The sequence below is a fragment of the Ixodes scapularis genome, unplaced genomic scaffold (genome assembly GCF_016920785.2).
Source record: "Ixodes scapularis isolate PalLabHiFi unplaced genomic scaffold, ASM1692078v2 PGA_scaffold10__122_contigs__length_95168666, whole genome shotgun sequence".
In the NCBI taxonomy this organism is placed as follows: Eukaryota; Metazoa; Arthropoda; class Arachnida; order Ixodida; family Ixodidae; genus Ixodes; species Ixodes scapularis.
The window spans coordinates 71,681,349-71,696,052 of NW_024609836.1; the positions used below are offsets into that span (position 1 = coordinate 71,681,349).

The window sequence follows — 14,704 nt, forward strand, 5'->3', positions numbered from 1 at the left end:
GGACGTTGCTATATGCAAATATCCTTTCTTTAATCTCAGATTTAAAAAAAAGAAAGAAAAAGAAAAAGAAAAGAATTATGAACGAATAACAAAGGTCGTCAGGGCATTTCTGCCTGACATGTACCCTTGCATAACAACCAAAGCGTAATTTTTAAACTTTCCCTTCATTTTCTTGCAATGAAACCTTGTGAATGCAACCAACATTCACAAGGTTTCCATTTTTTTAAAGTCCACCATGTGTACGTGTGCACCATCTCGCTTTGAAAGCGTGCTTTTCTCCCAAGCGAGCAATTGCAGTATTTCATACTTTTCCACGCATTGATTGCTGCGGGTTACCTTTTGAGTGTGCTTCTTACAGAGCACCGGTGTACTGCTGAGAAGCAACACCCGCCAAGCTTGCTCCTGGGGGTGTTGCTTTTCCGCAGCGCGCCCATGCTCGATAAGAAACTTGCTCACGGGGTTAACTTGCTGCAATCGGCGCTTAGAAAAATAGAAATATTCAAGTTCACCTCGAAGTGAATATTAAATAGTGTATCATTTGAAACTACTATTTGAAATTTCGGTTATTTGCACAACATTGATAGCTTTATTTTATTTTGTTTTATCTTTTCTACTTTTTTAAAAATTAAATTATATTTAATTTGATTTTTTTCGTGCAACACTGATAGCGTTATTTTCACAACACTGATAGCTTTATATTTATAATATGGCTTCGATTTTGAAGAGGAACAAACTCCGAAAACACAGAATCTTACCTATAACACTTTCAATGTTAAAACAATGAACCGTCTTTTTAACAGAGACATACTGCAGCGCTCTGCTCCGTGAAACGAGCGTTTTCTGGGCTTGTCCAGAGAAGAGCACAAGAGAACAGCAAAAAAAAAAAGAAAAAAAAAAAGAAAACAGGCACTCAGTTTGCTGCGAGTGTTTGGTTCTCTTTTGCTGCAAGCTCGGGCACAAGGACTCTGCTTGGTGCTGTTGCGTTGCAATTGTTCTGTTTTCTGCATGCTTCGTCTACTCCATCTCACACTCAAATAGGCTCTGAGAAACTAGCTTGCTCCAGGCTTCTCCAGAGAAAGGATGTAAACGAAAGTGACAGAAAAGAAAAGGGAAAAAAAGAGAAGACCTTTTTTGCCGCAACGGGTTGAGGTAGTTTTGAGTGTTTGGTTCTCTTTTGCCGCGACCTGGTGCCGGGGCTTTGCTCGGTGCTGCCACGTTCCAATTGATCTGTTTTCCGTACGCTCTGTCCACTGTGTCTTACACTGTGACCGTGGAAGATGACACCCCCAAGTAAGACGTTCATGGAGCGCTTGTGTGTTAACCTTGCACGACACAGGGCCACCTTACGCCGTCCACTCTCCACATAGTATGCAGTTTCTCCCCACTAACAAATCACAATCTGTGTTACCACCGCCTTTGCCACGCCAGTGCGGCAAAGGGGCACCCTTTTTGAATGGTCATCTCGAGCTTTGTGCCTCGACGTTTCTGCTCTTGCAGTGTCTAAAAAGAATTTCCACGAGGGTCCAGACGGGAGCGAGGAGGAAGACGACGAGGAGGAAGAGGAGGTGGTGGGTGCCTACCCGACTCAGGTGCCGCCGGTGAGCCCTGTTGCACCTCTCGTCCTTTCGGTCATTCAATTTGCACAAAATGCGGCCCCTTGGTTGTTCCACAATAGACCGATTTCGCCAAGCGTTCTATGCACGCGTGACGCCGCCCTAACCGACATTGCTAGATCAAAGTCTATCGACAAGCTTTGCAGAGTGCCTGGCGCCTTTTTGAGGTGTGTCTACTCGATGGAGCTCGCCACGGCCTCGGCCCAGTTGATGTGGACGGAAGACACGGAACGGGCGTAACATTGGATGCACATTGCCTGCAGTAAAGAACGATTTCATTGTGATTCTTGTGGTAAATGTAAATATTTGTGCAAAAATTGGCGCAAAAAAGAAAGTTTGAAAGCGGTCCTCCTCCGTTGTCCGTGGGAGTGCTGCCGATGGCGGCGGCGCTAGGAACGCCATTTGCCCGAACCTGCTCGCATGAGGGCGACAGGGAAGGATCGTTTTTGAATGGCACTTTTCCGTTCTTATATCTGCTCGTAGATTTAACACCGCCGGCCGTAGTTCACAGGACGCAGGCGACAGTTTGTGGGACGGCTCGTGCCGTCTCGCTCTCTGCTTGTACAGACCTGCGGCAAAGTTGTATCGCGTGCGAAAAGTCTACGGTTTTCACGACGTCTGGTGGCAGCGGTGGCACAATAAAATTGGCCGGTAAGATCAGTGCAGGGATGGGCAGTATTTCAAATACAAGTATTTGAAATACGTATTTCAAATACTTTGTGTATTTTGCATTTGTATTTAATTACAAATTGGGTAATGTATTTGACGTGTGTATTTAAATACTAAAACGTGGGTATTTCAAATACAATTGTAATTAAATACAATTTTGTGGGCGAAAATACATCCCTCAAATTTATTGTCACGACTCATTTTGCTCATCCTCAGACATGTCCAAAGCTGCTCTTTCTTCATCTCAACGCCAACGGCAACAACAAACCAAGAAACTCTTCATCTCTTCATACACCAGTCCTGCGGCAGTTCGCGTCTCGCTCACCGCGGGCGCCCGGGCACACGGGGCGCCCGCGGAAACTATGTTCTGTACCGAATGCAGTGTCTCTCAATCAAGCACGAGCGTTTAGTGACTTTGTGATTACGGTGCTAGTCCAGGGCAAGAATAGTGACAAAGTCGATGTTCACAGGCAGACTGGCTAAATAAGTGCCTGTGACAACTTGTCATGCTTTCCAGCCTGATTTCCATCCATATTTTTGCCCGGAACAATCTAAATACGCGGGTCGTCAGATTTTCGTAACTGGTGCGAGTTGCAACAATAAAAAATCTCTAGCTAGTGCTGCGCGTCTTGGTCGTCTCGGTTCTTTGTTGGTCTATACTAAAATGTAATCGACAAAAAAAACCTGCTTGGAGCTCTGTACTTTTTTCACCTATTACGTCCATGCTGATTCCATTTTTTTTTTTGTGATTATATTTCTATTACGTTACTAGAGCCTCGCACACTAACTCCCGAGTGTGCGATGCAAAATTAAAATGAGATACTCAGAAACCCGTTGCAGGTGCCCTGAAGTCGCTGAGGCAAATTTTGAGGAATGTATTTGGAAAAGCATTTGGAGGAGACCAAATACATTTGGTTGTATTTGTATCTTGTACTTAAATGCTTTTTTGGAAATGTAATTAGATTTGTAATGAAATACACTTTTGACGAAGTATTTTGTATTTGTATTTTGATACATATTTGCATGTATTTTGCCCATCCCTGGATCAGTGTATTGAACAAGGGCATACAGAAAAGCAAAATAAAAAGATGCAGATAAGTGTGATGGACCAATAGATAGTAGCCACTTCCTACGCTGGTTGACGTACAGGGTTGCATAAATTCCTGAGCTCGCTCTAAAATTGTCCAAAAAAATTGACGACTGTATGTGGTGATCTTGAATTTTTATCAAGGTATATTTTAGCGATGGATTTTACCTCGTAAACTATCAAGGTATTTTCCCCTTCTTGGGAAAAATGAGACCAACAAGCTTGCCATGGTCAATTGAGGACGACAGCGCAGACGACAAAGTTGGCGATAGTTGCGCTCACTGCGCCTCTATTTCAATACGTTTTCACCACACAGGTCTGTGCAAGCAGACCTGCGTCGAGCAGACGACGCACTCATTTGAAAGCAGACGATGCGCTCAATTGAAAGCAGACGATGCGCTCAATTGAAAGCAGACGACTCTGCCATCTCCTCATATTATTAGGGGTTCATATTGAAGAGACATGACCGGGCTCATTCGATTTACCCGCACCTGCCTGCACCGGCACAGAAAAGTGTAGTGCAGTGCCGAAAAGTGGAGGGCAACGCACTTCTGATTGTGTTTTGAGATAGGCTGCACTCGTAAATTGAATATGGCGGCGTGCAGCAAGTGCAGCGGTTGCAGGAGATGCACGTAAATCGAACACACCTACTGTATCGGGGCTTTCGAACATTCAGCTTCGCCGCAGTTACAAACGTCCTTGAAAATCACAAGTGCGGCCTACTTAGCACACCATCCTCCATGGTACGTATAATCTAGAATTGTTGCAATACTGATAATGAGTACCCTTGACTAAGGCTCCCACACCCGAGCGGATGCGACGTCCGCTCGCTTGTCCTTCGGTCGTCGGTCGCGTCGCAGTTCTCGTTGTCGAACCGGCGGTGTGATTGGCGACGTTTGCGTGCTTCTCCCAGGTGCCCGGCACGGTGGGCTCTCCACCGTCGGGAACCCTGGGGGTGCCGGGAGCGGTTCGGGCGGTGGGGGAGTCCTCGTCCGACAGTCAGAGCAGTTCCCCGGCGCGCCACCCCGCGGTCCCGGTGGTAGTCATGGCTGCACTACAGCCCTGGGCTGGGGGACGCCACCCCGCAGAACATCGGGTGAGTCGGAAGAGCCTGGTGTACGAAATTGGGCGTACGGTCGGCGGATTGGCCCAGGACAGCGGCGTCGTCTACGACAGCTTTTTTTTTTTTACGACAACAACCGTTTGTGGCGAGGTTTTTTTGCTGCAGATCCGGGGCTGTGTTTGGCGTACGGCATAAAGTGTAGGGTCATTGCGCACCAAATTTAGCGGGACATGCTTTCTGCTACTAAATTTACTGGAGAGTTAGTGTTGTGTGACATCGTTTTAAGCCACGTTAGTTTGGCGGGGAAATTGTGACGCTGCATGACGACGTAACCTTTGCACGTTTGACAAATTGAACGGTGGTGGGGATCGATTGCATGTAGTCTGTCTGCAGCCGAGCATGCAATTGTAGGCTTTTGCATAGTTTTTTCTAATTCTTTCAACCGCGAAGCTTGTTACGGTGAGTGAGGGCATTGGATAGGATGTATACGTGGGTCTTTGAGACAATTCGTGGGCCTATTTTTAATCTTTTACAACGGAGTTGTTAAGGGCTAGGTTCCCCAGGATCGTGTCCTTGTATGTCGACACAAACCTACCTGGACAGCTACCGCCATCTATAAACGATGGCGGCAAGCACACAACCAGTATGGTTTCCGCCGTCGCTCTTAGATGGCGGCAACCTTTCCAGCTATAATAGAAGAATGGATAGTTGGGCGCATCAGTGGGAATTCTTTGAGGAAACAGTGCAAAAACCGGACGACGACGAAGAAGAGGCACTCAGTGTATTGAGTACAGCTCCGCTGGTCTTCCTTCTTCACGAGAGTGGAAAGGCTGAACGTTTTTGTATTTATTTCTCACTTAGGAGGACGAGGAAGAAGAGGAGGAAAGTGGCATGAGTGCGGGAGAGGAGGACGAAGAGGAGGAGGAAAGTGAGGAGGAACTGAGCAGCGACGAGGAGCGATGTCCCGTGGGGACACCCAGAACTCCCCAGATCTTGGAACGGGCGCTTGTCGGGAAAGCCAGACCCCCAGGGTGAGAGGGTCCTTCTCCTAGGCAGGGACGGTGCCAAGGGGAGGCGAGGGGTGGCGGGTGCCTCCCCTAAAATGTCTTCTGCCACCCCAAGATGAAGCCGCTTTGTATGCAAATGATTGCCTACGACCTCGGTCTGAAGACCCACTGTAACGAGTGTCCAGCCTTTACAGCTGGTCATGTGTTTCATTTTGTTTTCTACAAACTTCCAGCCACGGGATGTCGTACCGCGGGCGAGGAAGCTATCAAGCGCTTTAGAAAGAGCAGCTCCCCTTTGTGACGCCTGCTGGCTTTTCTCTCAGTGTTCCGCACTGTAGTGCTTATCTTCAGCGGATACCGGAAACGTGAACGAAGGCAAGCTCAGTTAACATAGCGAATTCCAGACCGTCTCAGAAAAGGAAGCAAAACCTGGTTGTGAGTTCGAGCACTGGTGGATGTGGTCCCTGGTGTGATACTCCGCCCTCCAGCCCCCCCCCCCCCCTTCCTCATCGCATCGCCGCATTTCCCTTTTCAATGAGCACACCGCATAAGCTATCTTCGATAAGCCCGTGGGTGACAGCACCTCAGAGGAACTCCAACCCCCCCCCCCCCCCCCCCCCCCCCCAAGGTTCGCCTCCCCACTGCCCCCCCATTATGAAAATCCTGGCACCATTCCTGCTCCTAGGTGTGCCTACCTGAACCCTCAAGGAGCAGGTGGGTTCTAAGGCCGCTGGATATCTGCGAGGTACCGGTGCTCCTGAGCTCAAAATAAGCGGGGACACAACCTCAAATTGCGATTAGGTTTTTAAAAGTTACGTTGACTTACAAGTGTTTTGAAATCTGGGAGCTAAGTTCTAGTACAGTTGAACTTGAATATCTCGAATTCAAAAAGATTCGTAAATTAGTTTTGATGTATGGATGATTTGATATACAAAAGTATGTTAACTTAAGCTCCAGTTGAAATTTTCACACGTCTCTGCTAGTACCAAAGGTAGTGACAAAGGGTAACTTTCAAAATAGAGCATTGCAGATTTGCTCAATACAGTAGAACCTTGTTAAAGTGAAGTTAGCAGGAACCGCTCGTGTGCGGGCGTGGCCGTGACCTCACAGGATGGGTGACAAAACACAAAAACAATAATAAAGAAAGAAAATGAAAAAAGTGGGACGCAGGAAAAAAAAAGAATGCAAAATTGGACAGCGGGGAAGCGGGGGGGGGGGGGGGGGGGGGGTTGGGAAATGGGATGGGGATGAAACATTGGAAGCAAATGTGGCGGATATAAAAGTGGAAATCAAAATAACGAAGGTATTCAAAGCACGATTGCCCGACCATTGTCGGCACACTCTGTAGGAGACAGCTGGGATCATCATCATGGACACCATCGGCCCGTCCGCAGATTCTCATGTCTCGGGGTTCGAGCGTTGGCTCACCGAATGTCCCGACAGTCGGACATGGTTCCAAGTAGTTCTAGCTGAAAACAAATAGAATGTCCCTCTGACAAAGTTACAACACACCCGACTATGCACCAAAGACGTTTAACAGAATCTGTTAAATAGCTGGCACCTAACTGTACCCGGTCAGGTGCCTGCAACGGAAGTCAACGGGCCGACTGCCAGCCGTATGCTAATGCAGCGCTCGTCTCCTCACAGATTGGGCACTGGTGGCAACCGAACCTCTTCCTCGAGTGCCTCCGTGTTACTCCCGGCGGGGGTAAAACGTCACGCCTTCAGACATACAGCAGCGCTCTGCTCCCCGAAACGGGCGTTCTCTGGGCTTGCCTAGAGAAGAGCACGCGAGAGCGGCAAAAAAACGGAAGAGAAAAGAGAACGGATGCTTAGTTTGCCAAGAACGTTTGGTTCTCTTTTGCTGCCAGCTGGCGCCAGGGCTCTGCTTGGCGCTGCCGCGTTCCAAGTGTTCCGTTTTCTGCAACATACATCTTTTGCGTTTCACACTCTGACAGGCTCGGAGAATGTAGCATTTATGCGGCATTCGCAGAAGATGGCACCCGCAAGTGAGACATCCACGAAGCGCTCGCGCGCTTACCTTGCGCGACAAGTTGAGGCGGTCTGTCGTTTTTCTCCTCTGCCCCTTTGTGCCTCTCGCTGCCCCTGAACAGAGTCGCTTATCCTCAGCGCATGCAAACCACGCAGTGACAGGGGAAACACCTCACTACCAAGGGTGCGGCGCACAGTTCGATGTATCGAACATACTGGGCGGTGAAGTTCGATACAGACGCACGAGGCACCTATACATTTACATGGGGCGTTCGAGGGGATGTTTTCATTCTTTGAAATAGACAATATTTAGAGATACCCGGGTTCGATGGAGTTTGGCTCGAGTGGAGATCTGAGGAGCTTGCACAAACCGGCGCCACACAAAGTCGTGTAACTTGCAAATTAATAGCCAGAAAGGCTTAAAATGTTTTACAGTTTACTTTTTTTTAACAATGCGTAAATTTCATTAGCCTAGCTGTGGTGCTTATAAAGCAGCTGAGCTAGGCTAACAACCGCTCGTGACTGCTTGCACATGATCACCGCCGTTGGAGAAGTCACTCACAAAAACCTTTGTTTACTGTCGAACAGACTCAACGCTCGGCCACCTCCGCCCCCGAGAGACGACCCAGTTACACCCGTGGAGCTTCCGAGGACGTGGCACAACCGAGATGGCACGACTCCTCCACCACCCCGGTGAGTGCTTTCCTACAGTCGGTGACACCTTAATAATCCGGTGAAAGCTCTGCCTCCGGCACTAGTTTTCTATCTTCGATGAAAATGTTGTGCACTACATTTTCTACATTCTGCTTTCTTAACTTTACACTACATTCGTAACTTTCAACTAACTATAGTTGGCACCAGCGTTTCTGCGCAATGCACTGTGATATGTTACAGTGCAATCAGCATTACAATGCAATCAACATTACAACATGAGCGACATTACAATGCAGTCAGCATTACAGTGCGATCAACATTACAGTGAGATTAGCGTTACAGTGCATTGTCAGATATCAAATGTGCTGTCCTACAGTTACGGTCAATTGTGATAAATGGCCTATATTTATATTTTTTAGCCATTATGTGGGGTGGCAGGGGCAAAAGGGTTATGAAAATACCTGACAAAGGTTCTGTACCTCTTGTAGGTTTCAGCACTGCACAACAGATACAAAGCGCTTTAAAGAGAGAAAAAAGAAAGCTATACACCTCTACGAAGCATCCACATTCATATTAAAAATGTGATCTTTTATCTTTTCTCGAAAAGGTTTATGGAACTTGCTTTTCTAACAGTATGAAATATTTGTGGGTGTTGGTTTAGTTATCGGAAGATTCAATGCGATAGACTTGGTTCGCCACAGTTTGTACCCATTTGATAGCGACGGCTGTCGGTGAGACCCTTGCCGGGGAATCGCACGGTCATCCTTTGCGAAAACTCACCAAAGACATCACCACCTACGTCATTAGACCTTCCAGCTGCCGCCTAGTTTATAAAACAAAACTTTTCGTCAGTTGAGCTGCATTGGAACTACCAATTTATGAACGATGGCAGTCGTTTGATTCGTTTCCTCTATGGTCAGGTGCCCTACCAATCAGATTAACGACGGGACAGGTTACGGCGAACTAAGGACGGCACATATCCCGGTTCGTTCTATCTTCGACGGTGCTTCAATGCGTCAAGAGCGTCGAGCGTGCACGCGCAGCCGGCTTGCGTTGACACCACTGCCGGCGCATCTCGCAGCGTCTCGCATCGGGCGTGACGCTAGCAAGCAGCGATGCTAAGACGGATGTTGTCTCGTCGCGCTGCGGCGTGTTTGCCACTTGGGCAGGTTGGAAGTCCATTAATTACGACGTCATGCACCGGCCTCGTCTCCAAGGTAGTGTCAAATCGGCTCTCCGTCGTGCTGGCGTGTGCGCATGACCGTTCGAGCGGACGCACATGCGCACCGTGTGGTTAAACCTCAGAGAGTTCACAGCGGGTTCGAAAGACTCAAATTTCGGTTATGGGTTGTCGAGGAGACTCGTCGTCGATGGAGTACAGATTGGGCACGGGATTGGAATCGAGACAAGAAGCAAAAATTGTGCGAAAGCCTCACAGTCGTGCTTGGGAGACGGTGCAGAAACGACAACGCCGCCGCGATGTTTGCGAATTAAGTGATTGCCATCCCTGTCTGACGTTGTTCTCACATTTTTGTTTTGATGCTGCTGCTGTTTTGACATTTGGACATTTTTGTTTTGATGTTGTTTTGTTGTTTCTGTGTTTTGCCTTATTTACAAGATATATTTTTTTTTACTAGGTGTTCGGCATTTTGTGAAGCACAGATTAACGGTGAAGCCTGGATAAAAGCGTGCCCGCGAAACTTGACACTGATTGGTTGAAGAGTGGGAGAGGAGGAGTGAGGTGCTCGACGCCGATTGGTTAACGGGGTGGTCATGAGACCAGAGAAGTAGGCGAGGAGGAGCTCAAGCACTTGTGCACACTGAGGAAGAGGAGCTCGAGAGTGTGGAAGGCTCTGGAAGATCGCCAGGTTTATCAGCCCGATTAGTGATAGTATCATTTCACTCTTGGAACAACTATCAAATGTTGGTATGAGTTAAACAATCTGATGAAGAGTGCCGTTAACGTAGGCGTCTGGACACTCATAATATCAATAACGTTTCCGATGATAAAATGTTTTATGTATGCAACAGAACTGTTTAGAAATTTGCCATAAATTTTTGTTTTTGACAGTGTTGCTTTGGCGTCGCTTTCGTTTTCGCGACAGTGTTTTTATGTTTCAATTTGGTTGTTCTGATCTTCTTTGAACGACGTTTTGTGAATGTTGTAGACCTCCCGCGCTGAATGTGCCGAGCCCCGACGGGGCGAGCAGCTGCCACTCGCTGGCTGCCAGCAACCAGTCGGACAAGAACCTGGCGGACTTTGATGGAGAGGAGGAGGCCCCGTGCTGGCCCCGGACGGGTCCCAGGGAACCCCCGCCCACGGCCCTGGACGTGGGACAGGTCTGCCAGCCGGGCAAGACCCTGCTCTGGGACCTGCTGCAGGACGGCAAGATTGTGAGCGTCTCCTCTTTTCGGAGCCCCGCACGCAAACCTGCCGAGTCAGTTGTGTCTGGTTAACTTGGACCTTGTTAGAATGGATGCCTTTTGCATGCATTTTTGTGTTGTTAGTACGAACGGCTTACATTAGGGTCGATTTTTAGGGTCAACGAAGGTGTCAGCGTTAAAGAGACGTGACTGTACTTGAATACTATCCTCTGTTTCACCTTATGGTGTACTGTGATAAATGCTACGAGAAACTGGAACCATTGATTGGGCTTTCAGGTTGAGCGAGGTGCGAAGCTGGAAGTTACGGGATCTGCTTCAAGTTATGGATCGGCTAACATGGCCTGTAGCGTCTGTTGCAGTACATTGCAAGGGGAAACGCCAGTAGTTTTCTGACCTTTTTCTCCTAAGGAGCATGTTCATCTCTTTCAGATGATGGGTAAGGAACCAATCGCATGCTTGGCATCATTGCATTAAAGTAGTTCGGAAGCTCGCATGCCTGTAAACGGTGACACTCATTCTAGAGAGAGTCTAGAATGTATCTATGCATCAGCAGAATTACTTCGAGAGGAATCAATTCATAAGCCACTTGGGAACAGGATTTACAGATGAAGCTTGAGAGTTGGAAGAACCCTTTAAGGTACTCTGGGGAACCCCTGGTCCCCTAGACTGAAACGTGACATTGGATTCTGCGAGCATTACAATACGCTAGTTATAAGTTGGTCTCAATGTACTTGCTACATCTTGAGACAGACCAGCCACGGTTCGGTCCGAAAATTTGAGACTGTTAGGTAGAAGGGACGTCTTTCGGTGCACCGCTTGCAGGAGGAGCTTGGGGAGGAACTTGCCCTGGAGGCGGAGAAGGTGCTCTGCAGCCTGGTCTGCTGGTCCGTAGACCGCACGGTCCGCACCCAGTTCATCGAGGGCTGCCTGCGCAACCTGGCGCAGAGCAGGTGAGGAAGCGGGACGCCCGACGGTGGGTGTACGGGTGACGCTGACGGGGCGTGTCGCGCCCTCTCGCAGGTCGGTCGTGGTGTCGTTACGGCTGCTGCCCAAGTTACTGGCGTCCTTCCAGCAGCCCAGGGAGGGGGCAGACACCTACTGCGTGACCATGTGAGCTTCTGGGAGGGGTTCAAGCACTGCTACTGGCTCTTTTACAGCGACAACTGTTAAGGACTCTTCCTACCACTGGAAATGATGGCCGTTGTTGATATAGTTGATGTTGTAGTTGTCGATGTAGGACGTCTGTCGTCGATGTTGAAAAATTCTTTAAAAAAAGATTGACTGCATGCAGCTGCCTGTTTGGAATCGGACCCGGGTCCGCTGCGTGCGAAGCGGAGATGTTGCCACTGAGCAATGCCACACCATTAACCCACTCTATGCTTTGGGTTTTTGTAGTACCCGATGCCCACTGCACGGGCTTTTTGGAAAAACAACAATAGCCGAGAACAAACTGCCGTCGTAGCACCGTCAATGCCAAGAGCTAGGGAGATGCGCTTTCACGCGCTCTGGAACGAAAAAGAAACAAAAGCGTTTGGGAATTTGTAGTGCTTGAAGCCCACTGCACATACTCTTGAGAAAAATACAGAGCAGTAGTCGATAAAAAAATGCCATTGTAGCACTGTCGTTGCCAAGAGCTCGTGCCGGGAGACGCGCTCCGTAACAAAGAAAGTCTTATTTTTCGCCTACAATGTGTGAAGAAACGAAAGCGATAGCTCTAGCATGGTCGCATAGGCGATTGTAGTCGCCGACAGGACTAGAATGGTCAGGGACGTCGTTCGGTTGTCGTACCTCTGGCGCGAGCTTTCCAGCTTTAACGCTTCTTGGGAGCCTCGATCGTGCGTGGCAGTAGCATGGCAGAAGGCTGCAGCGCACGCTAGAGGCCGTGTGTTTAAAGATGTAGCCCGTTGCCCCACGAGCGATTGTAGCAAGCCGGAAGATTTGAGACGCAGAATTGACGAGCGTTCGTTGGGGCGCGATGTCGTGCAGGTGGGCCGAGCGCGAGCACGGCATGATGCGGCTCTTTCTGGAGGACCTGGTGCGCTACACGAGCGGCCGCAGGGAAGGCAATGCCTCCGTCCACAAACTGTGAGTGAGAGGGGCACCGCTCGTAGCCTTTTTCTAATTCTCCGGGTTCGTTTAAGAGGGGGCACTACTTTAAAATTGCAATTTGTTTTTGAAATTCACATTTTTAGCAAGTATAGCATTACCAGCTGTCAAATATTGTGATGGATGCTGTCGAAAACTTTCGCTCCCGTAGTGAAAGTATTTTTTTCTGGAATAGATTATTTACGACATGCTGGCACCATCTGAAGTGCAAGGTTTGATACTTTCAACTGTGTTTATTTCGTTTTCACTTTTTGACATTAAATTTTGGTTTATCAAAAATATCATTTGAGAATGAATTGATGTGTGGAGCCAGATTTTGAAGTTACTATACTGAAATTTTGTAAGAAATTTGACTGTGAGCCTACTTTCTGCGTTTTCATGGCCTTTTGTTATTAATCTTCAACCTAGTGCATCCAAAAAAACAACACCTTTCTTTTTCACATTTTTATTTTCTAATAAAATGGTATAGTTTCTGTAATTTCTTTCCACAGCCACTAAACGGGTGTTATAGTGCTGTTTGTTTCAGCGGAAGAACTGGCCATTATCATTACCTTCTCTAAACTATAGTCTTCTCAGGGGGTGCTGTGTTTATTTAATGTACTCCCAGTAACTCTTTGAAGGATAAATATACGAGCTTAGAACTTTGCATGTCGACCTTTTCTCCTGCTATGAATGTGTGCTGCAAATTTAATACAAATAAGACTGAGTCGTGTCCTTCCTTAATCATCATCATCACCCATCTCTTCCCACTTCTCTGGTCCCCCTACTTACCCTAAGGCCCCCCCAGCCAGAGGGCAAGTGTCAGATAAACATGTTAGGACAATTGTGATGACGCAAGCGGGAGGGCGGAGGGACCCCAGAGGACGTCATCTCGTACGCGATGCCAACGACCCGTTTGCCATTCTCGACATGCAGGTACAGCCACAGGGAGCAGATCCAAGTGCGGCTACACTTCCTGTCCTGCATCTTCTCGGCGGCGGGTTCTCCGGAAGACTTTGGTGCGTGCCAGGTGCTCTGTCTGTCGGTAGCTACGCTTCTCGATGCTGAAGCGAAATTCGGATTTCACAAAGTAAGGTAGCGGGAGTGTTCAACGGGGTGCCATAAACCCCAAAACACCACTCATAAAGCGATATCTCGAACGGATGGCCGTATTTTTGTAAAATAAGGGTGCGATTGAGTAAGAATCCCGACGTCGCGTGTCCTGCAGAATTATTGAGGAGGAGGGGGTAGGGCAGTCTTGGGTAAGTTACTTTTAAAAAGTAATTCGTTACAGTTACAGTTACTTTCAGAAAAAAGTAGCGAAGTTACCGTTACAGTTACTGCAAAAAAATAGTAACTCGTTAAAGTTACTTTTGAAAAGTAACGACGTTACTTTTCAGTGACTTTTTATAACACAAAAAAATATTAGAAAAAACTAGAAAACGCCTTCTACAACATTTTATTTCATAAAATTAAAAAGTATGCTTTTTACTTCATATTGTAACTTAGCAGCAGTTGCTTCTCGAAGTTAGTGTTTGAAAGTTTTCATGCCACAGCAGTGGCGCAAATCAAAATACGAAACATGCGCAGTGCGGAATAGTGGCGCTAATCGGAATACGAGACATGCGCAGTGCCCTCCACGTGTATTGTTTCATGGTTGATTCACCCGATTAAAAAGCGTTTGCACAGAAAAAAGAAAAAAACACAACATAGATAGTGCTTCAAGACACTAAGATGTGAGTGTTCAGTCACAAAGTACAAGCGCGTGCTTAAAGATAACTAGATATTTTTTTCGTAAAATCTACATGTGGCTATATTCGGGCCGTGACTTGCGAGAAAGAACGTATTTACAACTTTGTGCAAGGCCAACTTGACACTCGAAATGTCGGAATAGACGATTTGAAAAGTGCAAGGAATGGCTAAATTACACTCGTTCATTGATATATTTTTCATAAAACACTGGAAAGTAACTACAAAAGTAATGTCGTTACTTTCATCGTTACCTCAGAAAAAAGTAATAGAACTACCGTTACAAGTTACATTTTTAAAAAGTAGTTACATTTTTAAAAAGTAACTCGTTACAGTTACAGGTTACCAAAAAAGTAACAAAATTACGGTAATGCGTTACTAGTAACGCGTTACTATTCAA

General features: G+C 47.4%; 1 protein-coding gene across 1 annotated transcript in view; it reads left to right on the plus strand.

Annotated features, from left to right (window-relative positions):
* Positions 1-14,704, plus strand: part of LOC8031762 (ubiquitin carboxyl-terminal hydrolase 34) — a 101,134-nt gene that overhangs the window by 15,926 nt on the left and 70,504 nt on the right. Inside the window, exons 12-20 of the mRNA XM_042288594.1 lie at positions 1,498-1,598; positions 4,283-4,465; positions 5,303-5,463; positions 8,020-8,124; positions 10,254-10,479; positions 11,293-11,420; positions 11,491-11,580; positions 12,457-12,555; positions 13,492-13,574. Coding sequence (XP_042144528.1) covers positions 1,498-1,598; positions 4,283-4,465; positions 5,303-5,463; positions 8,020-8,124; positions 10,254-10,479; positions 11,293-11,420; positions 11,491-11,580; positions 12,457-12,555; positions 13,492-13,574 — 1,176 coding nt within the window. The remainder of the gene's footprint in view (positions 1-1,497; positions 1,599-4,282; positions 4,466-5,302; positions 5,464-8,019; positions 8,125-10,253; positions 10,480-11,292; positions 11,421-11,490; positions 11,581-12,456; positions 12,556-13,491; positions 13,575-14,704) is intronic.